Source organism: Vidua macroura, chromosome 18 (genome assembly GCF_024509145.1).
Source record: "Vidua macroura isolate BioBank_ID:100142 chromosome 18, ASM2450914v1, whole genome shotgun sequence".
NCBI lineage: Eukaryota > Metazoa > Chordata > Aves > Passeriformes > Viduidae > Vidua > Vidua macroura.
In genome coordinates, this window is record NC_071588.1 from 12,519,221 (window position 1) to 12,531,902 (window position 12,682).

The 12,682-nt window shown below is 53.9% G+C and overlaps 1 protein-coding gene across 1 annotated transcript in view; it reads right to left on the minus strand.

Moving 5' to 3' along the window:
* Positions 1 to 238: 238 nt before the first annotated feature.
* Positions 239 to 12,682, minus strand: part of KSR2 (kinase suppressor of ras 2) — a 76,155-nt gene continuing 63,711 nt past the window's right edge. The window contains 5 exon segments of the mRNA XM_053994059.1: positions 239 to 376; positions 1,427 to 1,556; positions 4,005 to 4,136; positions 8,320 to 8,453; positions 12,058 to 12,154. Coding sequence (XP_053850034.1) covers positions 239 to 376; positions 1,427 to 1,556; positions 4,005 to 4,136; positions 8,320 to 8,453; positions 12,058 to 12,154 — 631 coding nt within the window.

The following is a 12,682-nucleotide window of genomic DNA, read 5'->3' on the forward strand; positions in this document are numbered from 1 at the left end:
CCTGCTGTTCCCAATAGGACAGATTCCAAAATCCCAACTGGGGATCCACTGACGCCGTTTCCTGGAGCACGGGGATGTGATTAAGCCAAAGCAATGGAACGGAGCAGGATCTGGCCACGGGAGAAGAAGGGATCAGGCTGGAAGCTGCGACGGCTGAGGGTCTGGGAAGGGTCCCTGGGCAGGGCATTCCCCCATCCATGAAATCCGGGAACGGGGGAGGATGGGCAGGGATGGGGACTTACTCTGCCGACTTCCAGAAGTGCCCCGGGTGGGAAAGGCGGCGGTTGCGCTTTGGCAGTTTCTCCAGCATGTCCATGAGCTTGGTGAAGGTGGGCCTCTCCTCCTGCTCGTAGGCCCAGCAGAACAGGAGGATGTCCTGGAGCCACAGGGAGAGCACGTGAGGAAACCCAGCCAGGCCCTCTCCCAGCGGGAATTGAGCCAGTCCCCCTCCCACAGCCCTCGCCCCCAACGGCCACGGCACAAGGGCCACAAGGACCACATCCTTGGGAAGGGCTGGGATGGAGGGGATGTGTCCATCCCATGGGGAGCCAACTCCACCACCACATCCTTGGGAAGGGCTGGGATGGAGAGGACCTATCCATCCTGTGAGAATCCCATTTCCATCACTGAATTCTCGTGAAGGACTGAGATGAAGGAGATGTGTCCATCCCATGAGGCTCTGTCTCCATCACTGGATTATTGTTAAGGACTGGGATGGAAGGGATGTGTCCATCCCATGAGGAGCCATCTCCATCACTGGATTTTTGGGAAATGCTGGGATGGAGGGGATGTGCCCAGCCCATGAGGAACCATCTCCATCACTGGATCCTTATGAAGGGTTGAGGTGAGGGAATGTATCCATCCTATGAGGAGCCATCTCCATCACTGAATTCTTGGGAAGGGTTGGAATGGATGTGTCCATCCCATGAGGACCTATCTCCATCACTGGATTTTTGGGAAAGGCTGGAATGGATGTGTCCATCCCATGAGGACCTACCTCCATCACTGGATTTTTGGGAAAGGCTGGAATGGATGTGTCCATCCCATGAGGACCTACCTCCATCACTGGATTTTTGGGAAAAGCTGGGGTGGAGGGAACATGTCCATCCCATGAGGATCCCATTTCCTTCACCAGATTCTTGGGAAGGGCTGGGATGGAGGGAATGTGCCCAACCCATGAGAATCCCACTTGCATCCCCACAACCTCACGAAAGGCTGGGATGAAGGGGGGGTGTCCATCCCACGAGCACCCATCTCCATCCCCACATCCTTGGGAAGGGCTGGAGCAAAGGGAACGCTCAAGCTGAGCTCAGCAGCAGGACCAAGCCTGGCTGGATGAGATGGGCAGATCCAGAGGGTTTTTCCAAGGGCGTCACCAGCCATGTCCCAATCCACGCACACCCGCACAGGGCCCCACAGCACCTACCGAGATCTCCTTGCCCATCCCGATCTGGCTGAGGTTGGGCTTCATCCCTCTTCCCACCTGCCAGATTATGGCCTCCGCTGGCTGCGTCTTGAAGGGCCATTCCCGGGCGTGCAGCTCGTACCAGATGGTGCTGTTGGGAGACACTGGGAATTAGAGACGGAGCAGCCAGGAGGAATTCAGGATGGGGAGCTGTCCGGCCACTGCACCCACATCCAACGTCTCTCCCTGCTCCAGAACCACCTCGTCCAGGAGATGCTTCATCCCAGGTGACACCAGAGGCACTCAGCCCTCGATACAGAGCTGTCACCTCTCCCTTTTTCCTGGAGTGAGCTCTGATCCCCACCAGGGGAGATCCCAACCCGTGGGAAGGAGGACAGAGGCTGATGGAGGCCCAGGCAGAGCCATGCTGTGACATCAGGTGGGATTGTCCCACCTGGATGCAGCAGCACTGCCCATGGAGCAGCTGAAGAGAGGATGGTGGGGATGCAGCTGCCACTCCAGCAAAATTCCGGGAAGGGATGAGCCCAAGAATTACTTTCACTCCAGCTTTTCCCTTTTTTCTCCTCCAAAAAGCTCTCCAAGCTCCAAAAATCCATCCGAGCCGTGCCATGACCCATCCCAGGTGTCCTCACCAGGTGATGGCCACGTGAAGCCCCGGCCATCTGCTCCTGCTCTCATCGCTAAGCCAAGCCCTCTTTTCTGTGAGGAATCCCAAATCCAAGGGAATATCCCAAAACAAGGGCATCACCAGTGGAACCGGTGGGCACCCCTGTGGTTTTCCGCCCCCGCTACTGCCTGGAAGTTTTGCATCATCATTTTCTGGCACCCGGAGCCTGGATGGGCCTGGATTCCCACAATGCCAGCCCCATTGTCCAAGGCAAATTCCCTGGACCTGCTCTTCCCTCCCAGGGATGCCCTCGTGATCACTAAAAGTATCGAAACCCAGGGTTAAAATGACACCAGGGTGGACAAAATCTGTCTGATAAATGAAAGATTCCTCCTGGTTAGGGAAGCTCCCTGATTTTGGGAATTGGAATTGTTTTGATTTTGCACAGTTTGGCTGGAAATCTCAAAAAAAAAAAAAAAAAAAGGGAGAATTATGTAGGTGCAGAGGAATGGGGGGCTTGGGCACAGGACAAAATCCTCAGGAGGAGCATCCAAACACCCTCAGATTGGATTTAACACATTCAAGACGTTAATTCCAGTTTCTCACTGGGAGTTTTTGTCATCTTTAAAAGATCGTTTCCTCTTGCTGTCCCTGATCCCCAAATCCCTGGAGGGAAGTGACCCCTCTGGATCATCCCTGAGCCTCCCAGGCTTGATGGAGAGCAGCAGAAACAAGAAAGAGGGAAAACATGGGGAAACCTTTTCATCTTTTCAGGAAACTCACACTTTCCATAAGGGCAGAGCTCACAACTGAGGAAAAAAAGGGAAAATTATGTCTCTCCACCCACTCTCACTTAGTTGGATACGATCCTTTAATTACCTCTTTATTTCTGTGCTGAAGTTGTGCCTCAGGGAGGGCAAAAAAAAGGAGCCAGACCCTTCCAGCTGTAATTACTGTGGGTTTGATGGGAATATTGCCTCGGATAACGGGCCCACGCTCCCTAATCCCACAGCCTTCGAGGTATCCGTGAGAAAATTAATCCTCTGGGTAAAGAGGAAAGGTTTTGGGAAAGGTTTAGCGGGGTGGAATTTGGCTCGTGCCCTCAGGGAGGTCTGTGGGCAGAAAAAGGGCAGGAGGAATGAACTGGTTTGCTGAGGAAAACTTAGGAATTCTCATTTTCTTGGCTTTTTTGGAACTGCTCATAGGGCTGGCACCACCATCAGCCCCTTGCAGTGGCTGGAGGGGGGAACTGGGGTGTCCTGGGGCTCCAAAGCTGTGACCCCAACCTTTGGCATCCCCATCCATCATCCAAGCACCTTCTCAACAGTTCCCACCCCAGGAGGATGCAGGGGAGAGATGAAGCCAGGCTGGCATTCCCGGGATATTCTGGATCCCATTCCCTGGAGCCACCCTGATCTGTGGCCACAATAGGAAGATTGCATAATTTAGAGAGAATTGGGGTGTCCAGGGGCTCCCAGAGCTGTGTCCCCAACCTTTGGCACCTCCATCATCCATCATCCATCATCCAAGCACCTCCTCATTGGTACCTGCCCCAGGAGGGTGCAGGCAGAGATGATGCCAGGCTGGCATTCCCAATGGGATCCCATTGCCCAGCACCACTCTGGTCCAAAACAAGTGGATTTGGTAATGTGGGGAGAATTGGGCTCTCCAGGGGCTCTCAGAGCTGTGTTCCCACCCCAGCTCCCTGCATTCCCAGGCTGGCATCCTCAGGACACTCTGGATCCTATTACCCAGAGCCAGCCCGGTCTAAAACAGGGGGATTTGGCAATTTAGGGATGCTTTCACTCGAAATTTCTGGAAGCAGGAAGGTTCTCCCAGCCCAGCGATGGGAATTCCATCCGGCAGCGTCCCCTTGGATTTGGGACAAGCCAACAGCGTCCTCATCCCCTCCTGTGCCCGGAGCAGCTCCCACCTGACCCAGCCACGCCAGACCCCTGCCCCGGGACTCACCCCAGTGCAAAGACATCCGAGTGCTTGGAGAAGGGCAGCTTGTCCTCCTCGGTGTCGGGAGAGAGCTGCCGGATGATCTCGGGAGCCAGGTGGCACAGCCAGCCGTTCTGGATGCGCAGCTTGTTCTCCCTCCTGCTGGGACACGGAGCCGTGGCTACCCCGGGCCACAGCACCGCCACATCCCCAGCTGCCCACCCTCCTCCCAGGGATTTAAACCTGGTTTTCCCCACAGCATCCTTGCAAAGTCAGGTTTTAACCCTGCTCTGGAAATGTTGGCACAGCTGTCCCTGCCCAGGCAGCAGGACAGAATTGGAGGGTGGCTCCTGCCAGGACACGGAGCTGGAGCCGTGGGTACCCCGGGGTACAGCAGCACCACATCCCCAGTGAGCAGCCCCCAGCTTCCCACCCTCTTCCCAAGGCTTTTAAACCTGGTTTTCCTCACATCATCCTTGCAAAGTCAGGTTTTAACCCTGCTCTGGCACAGCTGTCCCTGCCCAGGCAGCAGAACAAAACTGGGGCATGGGATGGTGGCTCCTGCTGGGACATGGAGCTGGAGCTGTGGGTACACCAGGGCACAGCAGCACCACATCCCCAGCTTCCCAACCTCTTCCCAAGGCTTTTAAGCCTGGTTTTCCTCACGTCATCCTTGCAAAGTCAGGTTTTAACCCTGCTCTGGAAATGTTGGCACAGCTGTCCCTGCCCAGGCAGCAGGACAAAACTGGGACACGGAATGGTGGCTCCTGCGGGGACATGGAGCCAGGTTCCTGCTGGGACATGGGTACCATGGAGCACAGCACCACCACATCCCCAGCTTCCCACCCTCTTCCCAAGGTTTCTAAGCCTGGTTTTCCCCACATCATCCTTTCAAAGTCAGGTTTTAACCCTGCTCTGAGAAATGTCCCTGCCAGGCAGCAGGACAAAATTGGGGCGCAGGACGGTGCTTTAGGGGAACTTTGGCTCTTCCAGGCTGGCGATGGGGATTTAGGGTCTGCTGGGGCTCCTGCTGTGCCCTTTGCACCAAAAGCCCTTAAAGAACCTGGGGGTAAAGTGGGGATGAATTCCCCCAGCGGCCCCACTGTGGCTGGAGCAGGAAGTTGGACTGGGGACCACAAAGTGCCTCTTCCAAGCAAAGCCATCCTAAAGTAACAGCCTGGGAATTGGTGCTTTCAGGTGTTTGGCCCCAAAACAGCCCCTCCAAGTCCAATGGCACCTCCCATGGGAGCAGCCTGGCTTTATAACAACCCCTCATTTCACCTCATCTGTCCTTCCTCCACCTCCCCAGGCTCCCCCTGCTCGGGATAAACACGTTGGAATCCTCTGGCCAACGGCTGAGGATGACATTGGTGACTTCTCCATCCCTTACATCCTCCAGCAGGCACCTGGGATACACTGCTGGCTTCAAAACCCCTGGATCATCAGTGGTGGTGACACCTGAGGCAGCTCCATCATGTGTCCGAGCCCAGGTTCAGCAGCGGGAGGGAACAAAACTGTCCCACGTCACGTTGGGCTGGAGAAGGAAGAGCCCTGCTGGCTCCTGCCAGGAATTTCTCCCTGTTTGTGCTTGGAACCCTCCCAAATATGGGGATGAACAGGGCTAAGGGATGGTTGTGGGGTCATCTGTCCTCCTGAATGTCAGCCTGGGGCTAAAATCCCACAGGACACCATCCAGGGATGGGGTTCCACCTCCAAGCTGGCTCATAATCCCAAAATGGCACGATCCAGATCCTCCCGCCTGCAAAGCCGTCCCCATTCCCAGTGACAGGTCTGGCCGTGACCAGAGGGACCCCCTCCCTCAGGAGGGACTCTGCCACTCCAGGGAATCGCTGATGAAGCCTCCTTGTCCCCTCTGGGGTGTCCATGGCTCCTCTCCATCCACGCCTCCGAGTCTCCACGGCAATCAGCGGCTCTGGCACGGCTCGGACCCTCCGGAGTGTGGCCACTTGGGCACAGAGGGGAGGCTTTCAGCTGCCCAGCACCCCCCTCCACCCTCCAGCTCTTAATTACAAACCAGCATTAAGCACCTGGGCAATTAAAAAGGCTCGGGCTGGCTCATCCTTCCCTGTGCCTGCCTCTCCTTCCCAGGATGTAGTGGGCAGCATGTGGATCTGCTCCAGCACCCACAGCAGGGCTGGGTTTGCTCCTGGGGCTTTTATTTCTGCTTTCATTTCTGCTCTGTGACATTCCACAAGCAGCCTTGGGATGCTCCAGGGACTGGATTGGCATGCACAGCTCATCCCTGGCAAAGCTTCTGTGGGTTATGAGCTCCCAGCAGTGAGGGCTGGGCTTTAATGGGGTCCCAGAAGTGGCTCAGTTACAGCAATTTGAGAGTTTATGGCCAAAGTTTACCTGACTTCACAACCACGCCCAGCTGAGCATCTTCCAAGCTACCCCCAGGGCAAAAGCAGGAGCAGAAGAGCCTCAGACTCCTCAAGACCCACCTCGTGCTCCTCCTAATTCCAGAGCAGCCCCACCGAGCCCAAGAACATTTAAATAAAGGAGGAATAAAACTGATTTCAGCAGGATGAGACCCCGAGTCACCAAATCTCTGCAGGAAGTGTTTTAATCCCAGCAAAACCAGCTGAAGAAATGTCACCATCCTTAACCTGACCTCCAGAAATTTGCTCCCTTCCCAACAGATGTTTTTCCAAGCCTCTAAGGACCCAAAACTGGGATTTATCTCCTGTCTTCACCTGAGAGACACCAAAACCAGCAAAAACCCACCCTGAAAAGGGGAGATCAGCCATGCAGACACTTCTTGTTCCAAAATTCATGGTGGCTGTGGATCCCTGCTCTCCTCTCAGCTCTCCTCCAGCAGAAAACCTCTGCTACCAGCAGCCCAGGGCAGACATTTTCTCATTCTCTCCATTTTTTCCAGCAAAACCCTGCTCATTTCCACCCAGCCCTGCTTTCCTGGCCATCCTTCCTCTCCTGTGTCATCTCCTGGATTCTAACCCCACAAGGGACATCCCAGTCTTGGGCACAGGTGGCCACACATCGGCCACCTCATCAGAAACCCCATTCCCCCATTTCTCATTCCATCTCTGGAGCATCCCTGACCTTCACAACAAAGATTCCTGGCAAAACGTGGGCGGTTTTGCCCAAATCCTCATTCCCTGCTGGAATGAGCTGTCCTTTCCTCCTGGCAGGCCCTGAATCCCAAACCCCCCACCCAGCTGCCAAACCAGGGGCAAATCCCACTTTGCCACAGCGGGAAATCCTGATTTCCTGGCTTTCCAAAGTTTTTGGCCAAGTTTGAGCTGAAATCCATTGGTATTCATCCAGGCAGAGTGGAAAATCTGGGAGTGCACGGTGCGGGATGGAGAGAGGCGGCCGCTGCCGTTTCCTCTAATCCTTTGAAATCATCACTGGGAAACTGGGGGAAAAAATCCATCATTTCCAATGTGCTTGTTATCTCCTGAGCATCTTTGCCATGGAGATGGAAGGACCAGGAGAAAACTGCCCAAGCTTGGGCTGTGCTGCTCCCTACACAAAGGGTTTAGAGGGAAATCCAACACAAAGGATTTAGTGGGGAAGGTGGGAAAAGTCAGCAATGTTCTTATTCCCCACTTGAAAAAAAAAGGAAAATATAATCTCTGTTCTTCCTTCCCCACTTCTGTTTCCTTTTTCCACCCCAGCTTTGCTTTTCCTCCTTTCCACAGCTGCTGGAACTCTTTTCCCTGCTATTCCTACAGCTGGAAAACCTCCCAAAGCACTGGGAAAAGAAATTTAACCAAATTTTAACATTTTTAACATTTACCAACCCCTTCAGATTTAAACCCTCCGAAACCCCAAAATGTCACAATGTTGTGAAAGCCCCAAGCTTGGCTCTCATTTTCCATGTCTTGCTCCATGCCCAGCACAGATGTCTGTGATTCCCAAAATGTCACTGGAGTGGGGACAGCATCACTCAATCCAGGCAGGAGATGAACAGATGCCAGGGAATTATAACGATGGAAAAGGAAAAGCCAAGGAATGACCCAGCCCTGCTGCCACAGGAGCATCTCCTGGCTGGCTGCAGGGTGGTTTGGCCATGGAAACGATGCATCCCATGGGAAGAGGTTGGTCCAAGGGGCACAATCTGCCTCTCTGAACCAAAGCTCCAGAGGCTCACACACGGCATCGTGTTCCTTCCTACGGATCAAAACCAACTCCCTTCAAACAGAGCAGCCCCACGACACCCAAAGGCCTCTTGAACTCCTGTCTGCCGACGCTGGCGACACAAAAAACCACTTGGAGAGGGATTTTTTGGGATCTTTCCCCACATTCCCAGCTTTAGGGCACGGGGAGGAGCTCCAGTGTGTCCATGTCCTCCTACCTGCCCGCTTGGAGGACCCCGGAGATGCTGAAGAGCCCGAAGTCGGTGATCACCACCTTCCCATTGTCGTAGAAGACATTCTTGGACTTGAGGTCCTTGTGGAGGATGCCCTTGGCATGCAGGTATCCCATTCCCTGGGATGGAACAGAGAGAGGAAAACACCCCGAGGTTACAAAAGCGGCACAAACGGGTGGGATAACGCCGGAGTGGCGGCATTCCCATGGGATCCATGAGCCACTAGGGCACATCCAAGCTGGACCACATCCCCAAAGGGCCCTGCAAGAAGGGAAAGTGTCTGGAGGGGATGGGCTCGTGGAGGGAAATGGGACTGTGGGGTGAGTGTCCCAGCTGCCACGGCGCCCACTCATCTTCCTGATTAATTGATTCCACAGCAAAAATGAGCGGCAAACCCACCCGGCAGCCGCTCCCCTGGAATCCTCTGCTGGGAAATGGATGGTGATGATGTTTTCGCCTCCGTTTTTTTGGGGGCTGGCAGAGGAGGGTAATAAGTCACCGCTCCCCACAGCCCTGGCGGAGCCATCGGCGCTTCCGACGGCCCCATCCGCCTGGGAACGGGCGCCTCGCAGGAGTCCTGCCTTAATTCCTTCCCCCCAGGAAAAACTGCTCGGCAGTTAATTAAAATTACTGCTAATGAGGCACAAAAAGGCCATGGGTGGGAAATCCAAACTCTCCTGTTTAGCCTCGGCAAATCAAGCAGACTGCCGGCAGCTCCGCGTGGCGGATGTTCAGCTCCACGGGATAATTCTGGGAATGGGGAGGGGGATAAAACACATTTATCCCAACTTCAGCAGGGATTTTCCTGCTGTCCCACTTTTCACTCTCCTAAGCAGACTCGGGGAAAACTTGATCTGCAGGATGCTGCTGAAGGATCAATGCCCAACAGGCCGGCAAACTGTTGCTTAAGAGGGAATATTGGTTGTCTGGCACTGGAAAAGGGGGATTTATTAACTGGAATTCTATGGGGATCCATCCATCCATCCCGAGTCTCATCTTTTCATCTATCATCATTAACCACGCAGGCTGTGCGAGAAGAATTTATTTTTAAGCTGGCGGCTGATGTGGAGCCAGAAGCCCAATCCAAATTCCACCATCTGGAAAAAGTGGGAAAACAAACGGAAAAACACCCAAACCCAGCAAGATATGGGAATTTCACTGCGCCCCGTGGGGAGAAAATCCTACAGAGCTTCTGCCAAGGGATGCTGGAGGAAGGAAAGGATTTGGGGCTGGATGCCAGGACCGTTCCAGGCACCGGGATTAATTAGGGGTCTCCAGCTCCCGGCACATGAAATAATGATGAGGTTTAAAAATCGGCTTTCAAATGTCACTGCCACCTCCAGAAAGTGCCAGGGTGGAGCAAGGAGCAGCATTCCAATGTTTCCCTGCCCAGGTGCAGTGCAGGGCCCTGAGCATCCATGGATGAGCCCCAGTGCCACGGGAATGTTCTGCAGCCCCTTCCCATTGTTTGAGGGTGACAGGACCCCAGAGAAACATCAGGACCTTGCTCCCACCTGCTCCCACATCCAGCGGAGAGCTCATCTCCATGGAATCATTAAACACAGCCTGGCCTTTGCTGAAGGAATTTCTCCGGGCAAACCTCAATCCCTCACCTCGCTCCGTGCAGATCCCACTGCAAATTCCAGCCCTGCCACCTCAGCCCCTGGGATGATCCCTGAGGAAACACTCTGGGCCCAGTAACGCCTTCATTTGCTCGGCTGTGTGAAAAGCCAGCTCCCTCTGCCGGCACCGCTCCTGGAATCAATCATCCTCCCCCTCCTGAGGATCTCGGGATAACCTTGCACCCACTAATCCAAGGAGCTGAGCAGCTCTCCCATCACATTCCGGGACTCAAAGGATAAAATCCAACAACTGCTGTGACTGCGCAGCCAATCCAAAGCCTCCGGACAATGCAGCTCCAAGCCCACCCCTACCAAGGTGTTGGGATTTCCCTTCCCAACACCCAACACTTCCAAGTCCCCCCAGACATCTGCTGGAGATTGGTGGGCAAAGATGGGAAGGCTGGGAAGCTGCTCCTCAGCAGGAATGGGCCACGTGGTTGGGTCATGGCACTGTGGCAGGAATTCCCCAATTCCACAATCCAGGAATTCCCTTTGGTGCACAGGGAGAGCCTTTGGAGCTCTGCTAATTCCTCCAGGGATCTCGGGTAGATACAAAGTCCCTCTGCCTCTCAACACCACAGACTTGGAGGTTTCCAACCTGTTCCTGACAGGCACCAGCTGCAGAAAACAAGGATCTCAGTCTCATCCTCAAAACCCACACGGAGCAATGAACCCTCGCAGGGAAAGGGGCAGAACGGAGCTGCTATTCCCGCTGGGAACATCTGGAAGGAAAAAGCCCTGAGTACAAAAAGGGGGAAAAATACAAGGCTAGACCGTGATGCTTCAACTGTTTGCTCAGTGGGAAAAATCCGTGTCTAAAAGGTGGAAAACATGGATCAGAAGTAGGAATTAGGAAGGAAGAGGCTCTGGGCTGCCTCAGGCACCCCCAGCTCAGGCCATGGCCCCGAGGTAGCTAAAGGTTCAGGCTGTGCTCACCTGTCAGCTCCTGCCTGGAGAGCACAGGGGGATTGAAGGAATTTAAACTTTAAAGTTAAAACTGGGTCTAAATAAACACAAACTAGGCAATTTAATAAGCACCATCCAGGGAAAAGGCACCGCCCAGGAAATATTGCTGAACATATTCTGCTGTTAACCTGGGTTTGAGTATTTAAGTGGGGCTAAGGTCTGCCAGAAAACCTGATTTTCTGTTGTTTTCCCTCAGTTAAATGTGGGATCAGCTCCAGGTTTGGGCTTCAGGGTGGAAGTGTTGGCTGACCTTGAGCAGGGCACGGGGGCACTGTCACAGCTCCCATGGCAGAGCATGTGGCAAATATTTCTGGTGATAAATATGTTTGGAATCACAGCACAACCCCGTTCTGGCAGACAGCTCAACACCTCAGTGCTGCTGCTGACATCCCATGGGAAGCTGTGAGGGCTCAGGACCTGAATTCCTGGCCACTCCACCGTGCCACGGGGGGATCCTGCCCGGGATTGTTTATAGGGACACGTCTGAAGTGTGGAAGATGCACTTGGAGTCATCCCTGGGACAGGAAAAGCATTTTTAGCTCTGGAAAATGTATGTGAGCTTGGCCTTGTGGCACCTTGGCATGGATTTCTCCAGGAGCCTCAGCCCTGGGAATGTTTTATGGGAATACTGGGAATGCTGGAAGTGCCCAAGGCCAGGTTGGACGGGGCTTGGAGCAACCTGGGGTAGTGGATGATGTCCCTGCCCATGGTAAGGGGAGGAATGGAATGAGTTTTAAGCTCCCTTCCAACACAAAGCATTCTTGTATTCCATGATTATCACATATTTTTTTCCAAGAGGAGAGGAATATCCCACCAAGAACTCCCCCACAGCAGCAATGCTGGATTTAAACACCTGAAATTCCAGCAGGGAAGAAGAGCAGGGGCCAGGATGAGCCCCAAGCATGGGAACCCCACGGAAGCTTTGGTGCCACCCCAATTCAGCCACATGAGACAGGTCAAAGACACCTGGATTTTAAAACTAAGGAGTTCTGTCCTGCCCAGAATCCTTGGATTTTAAAGCCAAGCAGAGCTATCCTGCTCAGAATCCTTGGCTGCTCCTCTCCTGCTCCCCAGAATGACTGGACTGGGCTCTTGGCCGGGTTTTTTGCTGGATCCAGACCCCACCAGACCATACCTTCACAATTTCTTGTGCTATCTGCCTCGTCTTGTTGACATCCAGGACAATTTTGGCGTCCCTCACCACGGAGTAGAGAGTCCGTCCTTTACACAGGCTGGAAGGACAGGAAAAGGGAAAGAGAAGTTACAAACCCTCCTGGAGAAACAGCACCAATTTATAAAGCAGGGAACTGTAAATAATCACAGGATTTTGGCCAGATTTTGGCCTCCTGGCTCGAGGCAGGTTGAAGATTCCGCAGGGAACTGGGGGCTCTCCCAGTTTGGCACTGGGAAGGAACTCTCAATGCTCCTGGTGTGTCCTGGTGGCACCTCCGTGGTGCCACAAGGGACAGTCTGGGCTGGCCCCTGGCTTTTCCCTGTGTCCCAGCCCGGAGCAAACCACCTGGTCCTCCCGCCTCCGAGTTTTTGTGCAGAACTGGCCGTGGCTCCCTCCTCCCTCGTGATACAAAGCTCACAGATGTAAAATGAGTCAAAAGAGGAAAGACAGGGAGGGAAAAAATCCCCCAACCCAACCCCAAGCACTGTACAATGTCCTCCAATTTTCCTTCTCGTACCAATTCCAGTAAAATCTATTTACAGAGCTTTAATTACCAAAGGCAGCTGGATTGGGGGGGGGGGGGGGA